We start from the raw sequence: 12,127 nt of genomic DNA, 5'->3' as shown, positions 1-12,127 counted from the left end.
CGGCAGGTGCCCTTGAAATGGCCCTCGGCGGGCGGAAGGGGAGGGGAGCGGCGGCGGCGGCGGGGCTGGGGGGCGTGAGGTGGGCAGGGGCCGGTGTGAGGCGCAGGGGGGCGGGGAGCGAAGGCCGTGGGGCAGCCGGGGGGCTGGGGACGTGCTGGTTATTTCAGCCGTCGCTTCAAATGCGGTAAAACTGCCTGGGAAAAAAAAAACCCACGTTGATTTAAATAACCCGTTTAAGCCTCGTGCGTTTGCGCTTTATTGCTAAAATAAAGCAGTATCAATTATCAATTGCAAAAGCAATTATCAGGGATGATAATTAACCATAACGGTGGTTCCTTGGTAATTGTTTAGAAGATTTGGCTCAGAAGATGCGTTTTTATGGCGTATTTTCTAATAAGGAGCACAGCTTTTATATGAATTTATGTAAGCGGCGATATACAAGCTGTTCAAATTTTAATTTTTACCCTTTAACTTAAAAATACGATTTAAGCCTCTTTCATGAAGGGCTTTATATGCCTTTATTTGTAATTTGCCGTATGATATGTATGAAACGTACAATTCATCAGAAAACGAAGTCCCCTCAAATTATTTTACTGATTCAAGACTATTTTCTTTAAAGCACTGGGTACAGGGGAAAAGCAGATTCTTTCAAAACGCTTGGAGCATTTAAATCCGCTTTGGTAAAAGCGTTCACGGCGGCTCGTGGGCTGAGCTGCTTTATTAATTATTTTCTCTGTGTTTCAAGAATTTTAAACTAGGAAACTGGGTCCTGCTGGGCTGGGTGCGAGCGCCGCACCCCAGACACCACCTCCTCCCCCCCCCCCCCGCCGAACTACAAGTCCCAGCAGGCCCCGCGGTGCGGCGGCTGCGCGCGGGGGAAGCCGGGATGGAGGCGGGAGGCTCGCAGGCGGCGGAGGCCGCTATGGAGGAGAAGCTCCAGCGGGTAATGGTGGGGCCGGGCCGGGGCTCTCACGGCGCGGGGTTTGTGGAGGTGGCCCCATCCTCCGGCTGCCCCTCACCCCCGCCGGGGGCTCCTCCCCGCCGGCCTGGCCCGGGCCATGGTGGGGCGCGCCGGGCGGGCCGGGTGCCGTGCCCCCCGGGGCGGGCTGCGGGCGCCGGGGAAGGTACCGTGCGCGGAGCCGGCCCCGGTGCGTTATCGGAGCCCTCGTCCCGCTCTCCCGAGAGCGTCTCTTTCAGGCCTTAAAGGCGAGGCACCCGAGCGGTCGCGCTGAGGGTTTTGCTGGGCCCTGGCAGTCGTCGCTCTGCCTGGCTGGCGCTCAGACGTGCGCGGTTCGGGAGGAGAAACGAGCCCCCGTCGTTTTCTTGCCCCTTTAAACGTTGGGGGGACGGGCAAGACGTGGTCGCTGGGTGGGTTTTGCAGCAGTAAAGTCTGTGTTCACCCACTTTATCCTCTGCTACCTACTAGGTAACAGCCTGAGCTCACTGACCCTTAACCCGCAGCTGGTTTAAGATGCCAGGTTATGAAGATCTTGGGTGCCTGAAGTTTTTGCATTTCAAATCATTGTCCCTACAGAAGGTGGCAGAAAGATGCAATTCATCCTTTGATTGTGAACCTGGCATTTTTGCAGTATTGGAGTTTTCTTCTACATATAGCTAGTGCTGTTTGCTTCTAAGGGCTTGATGGTTTTCTCCCCGGCATAGTTCAGGGTGATGTTTGCTGTGTACAGTGTATGTAGCTGAGATGCTGGTATGGTAGAAGCATAAAGAAGGACGTGCTAGAAAGAAATGTCTTTTCAAGTTACAAGGCTGGGTCCTTTTCCATGATCAGGTTCCTTAGATAGCCTTAGACAAGAATTTATGTCTCCTCAGTGTTGAACTTCCATGTGTTCAATTACGAACAGTCATAATCTAATCTGTGAGAGCACTGTGTTGGTCTCTCTCCCATTTCTGACCTTCTTTTCAGTGGTAGAAATCATGCTCTGCAGGGCTTGTGCCTGCACATTGTAGTAACTCTTTCTCCCCTGTTAGCTCATAGAGACTGTTCCCAACGATAATGGTTTGGGCAGTTTTATCCCACGCTGCTTCAGTGCAGTTTTTACCAGCTGCCCAAATACCCATTTAACATCTGTTGGATCATTATTGTGCCTGTAGCAAACAGGTCACGTGAATAAAAAGATAAATTTTATCACTTGGAGATAAGCAGGTGTCCAGTGAAATGAGGGAGACTAAAAGGGAAATGGTTTTCTAAACTACCGAGGGTGTTTGAAGAAGAGACAAAGGAAGTTGTCTCCTGTTTTTCCACCCATGCCTCGACTGCTGCAGTAGGAGTTATTCCTCAGGAACGCAGACCTTGCAGCACTTCACATTTCTCACATCTGTTAGCTATATTCTGTCGTTTCACTTGACCGTTTACTCTTTTTTTCCCTTCTCTGGCAGGTTACTTTATGGCTAAAGAAAATATATGGGAATCAGCCTATCCCACAGTACGAAGTGAATGCAAGGACAGTTGATATCTTGTATGAGCTTGTAGAATGCAATGAAGCCAGAGACAGGGATGTTTCTTTGCTGATAGAGGACATGAAGCAGAAGGCAGCAGAATATGAAGCAGAAGGTGAGTTTGAAGCTCCAGTTCTCAGTTCCATCAAAGTTAGTTTTTCTTAGTGACCCCAAAGATTGTCTTTGTTAAAATCTTACAAACAAATAAATAAATATATCTCTATATGTAAATAAATAAATGAATATATATATAATTGGAATGAACTCAGCTTTTGTTCTGGTACAGCTTTTACTACAATGCATCCCATGCCTTCCTTTCAGCAAAATTTACGGTGACATAAGGTTGGTCAAGAGCAATTTTTTAAGCCATCTTGAGCAGGCTGTAAATACGGACAAGCAGATTAATTGCTAAAACCTCCTAGCCTGCTGGGCTGAGTAGCACAACATTGAAATATTGGCTGGATAGGCAGCAACCCTACAGCTGATTTAAGAGTCTGAGCTGGTGCTAATCCACTGTTAAGGAAAGCGCCTGAGGAATCTGAAACAACAGTGAGGTGATTAAGTTATGCTCCAGCTGTCCAGAGTGAGTGTTTGATAATGTGGTGTTTTTGGAGCAAGTGAGTGGTTCAGGGGACGATAATACATTTTTAACACACATATTAAAAGAGAGAGTCCCATCTAGGCCTTAAAAGAACAATAATATAAAAAAATCACTATTTTGGGTTGTATTTGTTTTCCAGCCAACTATCTACAGGGCCTTCTCGCAGAAAGCCTAGATCTTTCCCTATCCAGTCTGTCCAGCGAAGGCACCAGCTACCTCAATGTCCTGGTAAACAGCGCAATGACACTTGAAACGAAGGACACTTCTCTTGCCAGGTAATTATTCCCAGTGTGCATCAGGAGTCATAGTCTGTGCTGTTTGCCCTCTGGTTTTTCAATTCAACAGTTTCAAACTTGACTTTCACACCAGGAATCTTACTTGTCCAGCTTCTTTTGCACCCCTCGGGCAGCTTTGGAGGACGTGGGAACTGAGCACAAAGCTCAAACTCTTGCTTATCCCAGCAAAGGAAGCCTCTGAAGCCTGAGAGGTGCCTCAACCACAGTTAAATCCCTCTTTTGCCCCTGCTTTTGTGGTCAGTGGCTGCAGGATGCTGCCACTCAGACTGTCGTGCCAGGTAGCACAAGCCTAGAGCAGGCTTCATACTGCTTAGGCAAGGACTGGGGAATGGTAACTGGTCTTTGTCTCAGCTCCTCTTTCTTCCCTCTCTTACCTGCCCTCAATGTAAGGAGATTTCCTTAGCTCAGCCACAGAGAAATGGCAGCTGTTAGTCTGCTCTTCCTGGGCCCCCCTCCCTAGCCTGGCTTTGACCCATAACACAGCAGGTTTGTGCTGAGTGCTGGCAGTAAGGAAGGGCCAAAATCTGCCTATCCAATTTTTGTATGATGTTCAGGAGCTTGGCTCTTACAGCGCTTCTCCTGAGCTGGAGGGGCAAGCAGCTTTGAACCATTTGGGAAGAGACTGAAATGCTGCTGGGCATGTCTCAGGGATGTGCATTTTCAGGGACTGAATGCAGTTTCTCTCAAAGGCAATTTGGCAAGCCAGGAGCGGAGCATCTGATCATGCCAAACCCAGTGGTCATATTCACTAGAGTGCCAGGTCTTATTCGCTTCCTCCTACTGAGATTGCTGGGCCATTTCCCCTTCCAGATGAAATCTGTGTTAGTTAAGGGAAGCAAATACCCTTAGTGACTTATTTTACTTTCTTACTCTAAAATAGCTGGCAGTTATCTGATGTATCATAATATGAGAACAAGGAGAAAAAAAAAAAAGTCATTTGTGGAAAGTGTGGAGAAAAATAGTAATAATTCTGAGTTTCAGAAGAGCTGACTCCTGAGCATTCCCACTGAAGCTCTCTTTTCACCAGCTTCTTCTGTGCCATCAATGATATGACTTCGGAGCTGTATGCAACAGAATCAAAAAACAGAGAAATGGAATTGGAATTGACCAACATTAGGAAAAAATTAACGGCAGCGCTGATGCTGGAAAAGCAGTTAGAGGGGTGAGTAATGCATGAGAAAAGGGAAAGATGTGAGCAATACTGCTGATCCCTGCGATGTGGAACATTGGTTGTGATAACTAATAAGGATAACTGAATTTTCAGGGTTTTGACACATCTAATTCACAATATTTGGGAGTGTCTATCAAAAGCCATGTGCTATGGACACGCTCAGCAATCAGAAGGGATTTGGGGTACCATCAAACCCATTATTTTAAACCAAAAATGGTCTACAAGCAGTTTTCAGGCTGGCATCTTCCACCGGTTGGCTTTGTCTGAGGTTGAAGGCAAACCTGATTTTCTTACCACATTTAGCACAGGCTCTGTAGTCAAGAGTGAAGGAGCCAGGCAAAACAAAATCCATTCCCAGGTAAGAATTTCCTTTAACCAGTGTGCGGGAGACTTAAAAGAAGAAAAAAAAAAATCGGTATCAAGTCCACTCCCTGGAGGATGCAACCTGAAGTGCTTTGCCAAGCATAGCAGGATCAACCCCTGCCTTGAGTGGCGATTGGCCCAGATGATCTCCACAGCCCCCTTCCAGTCTAATTATTTTCTGGTTTTTGTCTTTTAAAGTAGTAATTGCGGCGCTGCTTGTAGCAAAGATACCAGCCCTGTGTGCTTTGTGCAGGTTTGCCGTGGCCCCTCTCTGTGATCATAAGTTTAGCTTGCATAACAGGTCCCTAACTGAATTAGGGAACTATGCAGAAGACTATTTCTCTTTGCCTTTATGCAGACGGCTTTCCCCTTGGCCTTTTTTTTTCCCTGGCCTTTGGGACTCTGGATGTAACAGCTGCGGATGTTTCCACTGGGAAATCTCACAGGGAAACGCGGGTTTTTCTCCGTTCTCTCCCTTCTTGTGTTGGTTGTATTACAGGGTTTAGCTTGAGCATTTGTAGTTGTCATGCTTTAACCCCAGCCAGCAACTGAGCACCACCCAGCCGCTCGCTCATTCTCCTCCCTGCCCCCAGTGGGATGGGGGAGAGAATCGGAAGAGTAAAAGTGAGAAAACTCGTGGGTTGAGATAAGAACAGTTTAATAATTGGAATAAAGTAAAATAGTAATAATAATAATGATAAAAGAGTATACAAAGCAAGTGATGCACGATGCAATTGCTCACCACCCGCCGACCGATGCCCAGCCAGTCCCCGAGCAGCGGCCCCCCCGGCCAGCTTTCCCCAGTTTATGTACTGGGCATGACGTCCCATGGTATGGAACGTCCCTTTGGCCAGTTTGGCTGTGCCCCCTCCCAGCTTCTTGTGCACCTCCAGCCTGCTCAGTCAGTAGAGCATGGGAAACTAAAAAGCCCTTGACTAGTGAAAGCACTGCTCAGCAACAACTAAAACATCGGTGTGTTATCAACATTGTTCTCATCCTAAATCCAAAACACAGCACTGTGCCAGCTACTAGGAGGAAAATTAACTCTATCCCAGCTGAAACCAGGACAATAATTAAGCAGTATTTGTATACTGGTATCTCTTTGGATGTAAAAGTTGGTTTCTTTTTGGTTTTTTTTTTTAAGGGATCTTAAAAAAACAGAGGAACGTCTGGAAGTAGAAAAGGCCAAAGCTGACAGCCAATCCCAGAACTTGAAGTTCCTGAAAGATAAATCTGAGGATTTAAAAATCAGGATCAAGGCTGCTGAGGTAGATGGAAGGAATTTTCTAACAAGACGTTGTGACAGGATGGCACAGTCATGGTCAGTCGGGCCCAAAATTGTAGTTACGGAGACATCCCAGGAGCTTCCTAAACTCCAGGACTGAGGACTCTTGGGCTAACAGGACAACATGTTACTGCACGTCAGTTGTTCCTGCTATATTCATGGTCCCTCCCTGGGACATCCTATGATAAATGCAAGGACACTTTCTCTTCGTTCACCGAGAACTGTATTAGCTCAGACCACCTTGTGCTTACTGTGAGGTACTGTCATATAAGAGTATACACACAGCTACCAGTAGAGCAGCTGATTCGCTGAGGTAAATTGTGTGTCATAACTCTGAATATAGCCATTTTTTGAAATTAATGAATGATTAAACACAGAAGGCAGAAGTTGTACTGTCTTCTCCTTCACGTTTCCTACATGATGGACATGCGAATGCTTCATTTAACATTTGGATGCTGTCCGATACCTTGACAAATACGAGCTGGAAAACATTGTATTAGAGTTGATGACATTTTACTGAGAAGCCTCTTCCCAGCCTTGCCATGTGCTCTTCTCCCAGTAGTTTTCTGGAAAGACTTGTTATTCTTGATACAAATTTTAGTAGCAACTGATTTCATATACCAGCTATAGCTGCGGTTCAAATAGCACACGTTTCTGTTGTTGACAAACTGTGTTCTTGTTTGCCTGTTTAGATCAAAACCCAAGGAAATGGTAAAATCTTTCCCCTCCCTGTTATATTTTGTGGTCAGTTATGAACAAACTCTTTCCTGTTTGTAGGAGCAGCTTGCTGCCACGGGGTTGAACCAATCGCTGACACACGAGTCGCTCGTGAGCCTGTCTGAGGTAGGTCTTTTGGTACAAGATGGACGTTTCTACGGTGCTACAGACCAGGCTTGTTTGTTGGGTGGTTTCAGGAGATGTAGTTTGCCATTTGGTTACCAGAACAAATATTAATGGTGAAAAGAAGCACAAATAAAAATCCCGTAGACAGATACCTCTGAACTGGGGTATGCTGGATGGGTTTGTCTCTCCTAGAAACTGAGAAGCATCTATGGGTGCTGCAGTGGTACCTTTTCTTCAGGGTTAGATGTGGGCTTGTTTTGGACTCGGGAAGAAGCTTTCCTTCTGGACTGATTGAGGGGAACAATTGGAATCTTTATTTTTTTGTTGCCTTTTGTTTTTCCCTCTCTTCTCTTTCTGCCTTTGTAATTAGGAATGTAGCCTACTAGAGAATTTCTATGAAATAAGTTCCCTGCCACTGAAGGAGAATTGGCAGCCTGTGATCTGCCTCCTCTGTGATCTGTGTTGTAGAATGGATGTTCTGTGGACTATATCCTGTTATGTGGCTACCTGTGTATTGCAAGTACTTGATAGAATCACCTGGGTCATTCTTTCTAGTTTGTGTGAAAGAAACCGGCTTTCAAACACTTCAGAGCAAGGGGAGGAGGTCAAGTGAAACCCAAATTCTGAACCACTGTGTGCTTTTTTTTCCTTGTGTCTTTAAATATAACTTTTTTCAGCTGTACTGTAAGCCCAGCAGGATAATTTGTTAAAGGAAAAAGCACATTTGAGTTACTAGCTATAGATTCCCCAGCTTTGTGCTGAAGCATTTGTACACATGTAACATGTAATTGGTGGTGTTCTATCTGCACTCAGCACACTTTAATATTATTTGCTATTACTGTAATGAGAACTTTGACTTTCTCCCCATTTCTTTGCTAGCTTTTCCTGCATGCTAGTTAGGTTGAACAATGAAAATGTGGTTCCTGATTTATGTTGTCATTCTCATGAACCAGCACTGGGTGGCAATGTTTACATTGCACAGTGTTTCAGAAGAGTACTAACCAAAAACAATTTGTGTTGGAATTCTACATACAAAAAAGTCATAGGCAACGTTCTAGACTTGTCGTCTTCTAGAACCTGAGCGTAAGGGCAGGTCTGACTCCCTGACATTTCTGTATCTGCTCTGCCAAGAGCTCAGTGAATTGGGCAGCGCAAATGATTTTATCTTTGGAGTGCATTTTTTTACTTTAAGTTGATTATTTGAAAAGAGTTGAGGGCTGTGGAGGGCGCTCAATTTTCAGCCCCAAAGAGACATTATTTCCCCTTACTAACAGAATAAACAAGGCAGTGCAAGTGTAAGGGGAGTCTTTTTGCTGCTGCATGTGCAAAACTGTTTTCACACAGAAGCCATAGGCATGAGAATGTATCCCCTTCCTTGGGGCTCAGTTCTCTCTCTGGCCTACAGCAAGGTTGACAGTGAAAGTCCTCTGGTGGATTCTCATTTGAAATCCCCGCTCCTTTCAGGGAGGTGAGATCAGGCGGTTATACTGTAAGAAAAGTATATCTGAAGATGTCTTCAGAACAAAGAAAAATTAATTGATACCTCTGTGTAAGATTTGAACTGGGTTTGACTGATAATGAATAGCAGATCTTTAGTTTTTCATGGGTTTTAAGAAGGATCATGAAAGCTCCCACCAACACCTATGAATTCTGAAATGCTGTAGATAATTGTGGATCTATTTCACGGATTTATATCACTTCTACAAGTAAGACTAAAGAATATAATCTGCTTTGCTTTGTTCACAGCAACTGGCTGCACTGCAGGAAGAAATTGTGCCTTTGAAGAAGAAACTGGAGTCCTACCTAGATTTAACTCCTGTAATTATTTTTTCCCCTGTTCTATTGTATTTGCCATCAGATTAATTTTAATGGACTTCAGAATGTGAAGGGTATTGTTGTGATGGTTTCAGTGGACAGGTAGATGTCCTACAGGGCTATTAATGCTGTAAACAGAAGACTTTACTTAAACAGAAGGCTATCTATCCATTAATCAAAGCCAAGAAATTAAAGTTTGCTTACCAGGCAAACTTTGTTCTAACAAAATGCACAGATTTGCTGGGTGAGCTCAGTATCAAGGTGACTTAGCTAGAAATTAGACAAAGAAATGTGGAAGAAAATATAATTCCTTAGTATAACAAATTTTTTGAGACTTACCGATATATTAGCTATAGACGTCATCAGGCTGTCAATATGGTAGACGCAGCACATTGTGCAGAGGTTGGAGCTCCGAGCAAGATTTTAACGATTATGAAGAAATAGCCAAATGTAGGCGTTGTCCCCTAAACAGGTACTCTAGCTTGTGTGAGTACTGGCTGCTCCATCATTTTCTTTGATTTCTCTTGAGGGTGCTGGGTATTCAGCTCTCTGAAAACGTAGGTTTCTCATTTAGGTGACTAAATTGCAGTTCTGAAAGCCCCTGTCTGTGTATCTTTTCTTCATTTTATATTTTGGCTATTGTCACTATTGGTCCCTGTGCTAGGAGTTACTATCAGACTGCCGTGTGAAGCATCTGTTGTAAAAAAGATTTTAAATTCGAAAGCTTGTTACAAAAGACTGTTTCAGTTAAGGGTAATTTTGTGAACAACTTTATAGCGGCTTAAAGAAGTCATGGGTAAACAGGGCTTTAGTCCATGAAACAGGTGGCCTTGGCTTTGTGCGACATCTGTACATCCCCACCTGTAATATTTGGGACCACTAAACCCAGGTATTTCCAGTCTCCTTTGGAAGATTGCCATTGCTTTTGCAGATAAGTATTAAGGACTTTTCTTTGTCATTCAGGGGAGAAGTAGCAAAAACTGGAGCGAATAGTTGAATGGGGTTTGGTTTTATTAAATACAATTGTGACTGTCTAGTTTACAGCGTTGTATTTGAGTTACTTGATGTGGCCCCTGTTACCTCCTCACCTGAGCACGCCACAGCCTTTAACAGAGCTAACCTCAGACCTTTCCATGTAAGAGGTGAAAAAGATTTATTCCAGTTCTTACAAATGGGGCATAGAGGTCCAGAGAAACAATGAGACTTGTCCAAAATCACACAGAAACTCTGCGATTCATCACGTCCCTTGTATTATGAACTAGGGTAGGGACCTGTCTGCTGGGCCACACTCCTCCCCTCACCTCCTTAGCCCCTCCATCGAGTTCCTGCCCCTCAACACATCTCCCTCATACAACTACTGCTGTCTCCCTCCTAGAAGTAAAAGATGAAGGGAGAGGGTGGGACTGCTTCTCTTTTAAATCCATCTTACTCCAAGAGGCAGCTGCCTCCTTTCCTCAAGCGAAACAGGATGTTCAAATTGGATTAGGTTCTCCAGTTCCCCCCTCCCTCCCCTCTTGCTGTCAGGGAGAGAGCCCCGATGCCTCGCGTCTGGTGCAGGCAGAAGGGGGGAGGAAAGTTTATCCTTGCAAGCTTATTGTGCTTTGGAAAATTCATGCACGGACGTGTTCAAAATCCAGTTCCTTGGTTGATAGGTTTGGAAAATTGCTAAAAATGGGGTTTTTTTTAGACTTTAGGCCATACCAGACTTCTGAAAAATATGTGATTGCCCAAACCAAACTGATACTAGGCTTTTAATGTCAGTACCTTTTACATGTGAAGGGTGTACACAAAACTGATTTCATTATCCCTGAATTCCTCTGCAGCACATCATTAGACTCTTGCAATGATGCAGGGACTCTGTGTTTCCAGCTGAAATACTGATTTTTATGCCGTTTTCTCTCATTAGAATCCTTCCCTTGCACGAGTGAAGATTGAAGAAGTAAAACGAGAACTGGTAAGAGTTTTTTATCTTTCACAGAGATTTAAATGAGTTGCTGTCATGCCAAAACAAGCTATATGTATTAATTGGTTGTGGATTTATCTACCTCGGATTGTAGTCTTAATGATCTCTAGAGGGAAGTTTTGCTCTGGTAAGGCAGAAGCCATGCATGTTGGTAGGAGGAATTGGTGGAGGAATGGTATCTAAGCTACAAAGGCAGTTGGGCATAATCGTATCAGTGGGGATTAGGTATCCAGATCCCTCTGGATTTTGTCTGCTTCACCTGTCAGAATGTTTATTCACTCGGCTGTGTTGCAGCTTATTGGTCTCACAACCTTCCTTGCTGCTCCCGAGCTCTCGGAGGGCTCTAGGGCCCATCTTTTATTTAACAGCTGCCTTGTAGACTGCAACGGGGACCTTCCCCTGTAAAACATCATGCCCGTTTCATCCACGCTTGTGTAATCTGCAGGTGTGGTTGTTGGGAAACATTAATATAAAGCTGTTTGGAAAGTTCATATGAAGCTTTCCTGAGTGAGCCGGGCCACGTTTGAGCATAAAACCTGTCTTTATTTCTTTGGGCTACTGTCTGCTTGCTCATAGATAAAGCACAAGGTATTCAGTGATAAGCCTTAAAGCTGTGATCAAAAATCACAGTCATTTGAGAGTGTTTTGTACAGTTTCAGATGGGACTGCTCAGGTTGGCAAGCCACTTGTTTTTGATTCAGAAATAGAGGCTCACCTTACCAGCCTGGGGCTTTTATCAGGTCGCCTCTGGAGCATACCTGTTCAGCTTGAAGGTGTCTAATATCACGTTGGGGCACAGCATAAAGGCAACTGAGCTTGTTTAGCCCTTCATTTGGAGATTCCTCTGTAGCTGTCGACAGAGACTGCTGCCGTTTGCAGTAGTGAGACCTTCCAGTTGTTCGATACTTGGGTTAATCAGTGCTAATAATATCCCACGGTTTGATCATTGTAGGTATGTTTGTCTAACAAGAATGTAAGAAAACTGTTTCATGGTCACTGATTCCTCTTGGCTTTCTCTCCCGCTAGAATGCCTTGGAGGCAGAGTTCTCAAAGGAGATCGATATGCTGACTCTTGACATGCCAGAGTCCAGCAAACTCCGGTTCACCTGAAGTGGCCTGCCCACGGAAGAAGATTTCTTTTCTGTTGTCTATTTATTTGCACTAGTAAAGCCTTTTGGAATTCTTACTGTACTTCTGCAGCTTTCTGCCTTACTCTTCTTGCTGTTGGATGGCACACTTGTGACCTTCCAGCAGGCATGCTCATTTTTAGGGGTTCATGTAGCCTTGCATTTGTAAACATCACCTATTTTTCATAAAATAACCCCCAAACTTA

The 12,127-nt window shown here is 44.6% G+C and overlaps 1 protein-coding gene across 1 annotated transcript; it reads left to right on the top strand.

Annotated features, from left to right (window-relative positions):
* The first annotated feature begins 879 nt into the window (after positions 1-879).
* Positions 880-12,127, top strand: LOC143172279 (HAUS augmin-like complex subunit 1). The gene is made up of 9 exons (XM_076361508.1): positions 880-943; positions 2,398-2,572; positions 3,198-3,333; positions 4,382-4,516; positions 6,033-6,156; positions 6,951-7,016; positions 8,763-8,834; positions 10,738-10,785; positions 11,821-12,127. Exons 1-9 carry the CDS (start codon positions 887-889, stop codon positions 11,902-11,904), a joined length of 897 nt encoding a protein of 298 aa, XP_076217623.1. The 5' UTR covers positions 880-886; the 3' UTR covers positions 11,905-12,127.

The sequence above is a fragment of the Aptenodytes patagonicus genome, chromosome W (genome assembly GCF_965638725.1).
Source record: "Aptenodytes patagonicus chromosome W, bAptPat1.pri.cur, whole genome shotgun sequence".
Taxonomy (NCBI): Eukaryota; Metazoa; Chordata; class Aves; order Sphenisciformes; family Spheniscidae; genus Aptenodytes; species Aptenodytes patagonicus.
The sequence above is the reverse complement of the archived record's forward strand: the minus strand, read 5'-3'. Positions and strand labels throughout refer to the sequence as shown.

Bases quoted from the DNA above. Each gene is read 5' to 3' on its own strand.
- LOC143172279 (XM_076361508.1), top strand. From the start codon at position 887: ATGGAGGCGGGAGGCTCGCAGGCGGCGGAGGCCGCTATGGAGGAGAAG. The intron at 3,334-4,381 runs GTAATTATTCCC...TCTTTTCACCAG, and splicing joins AAGGACACTTCTCTTGCCAG to CTTCTTCTGTGCCATCAATG. The intron at 6,157-6,950 runs GTAGATGGAAGG...TCCTGTTTGTAG, and splicing joins TCAGGATCAAGGCTGCTGAG to GAGCAGCTTGCTGCCACGGG.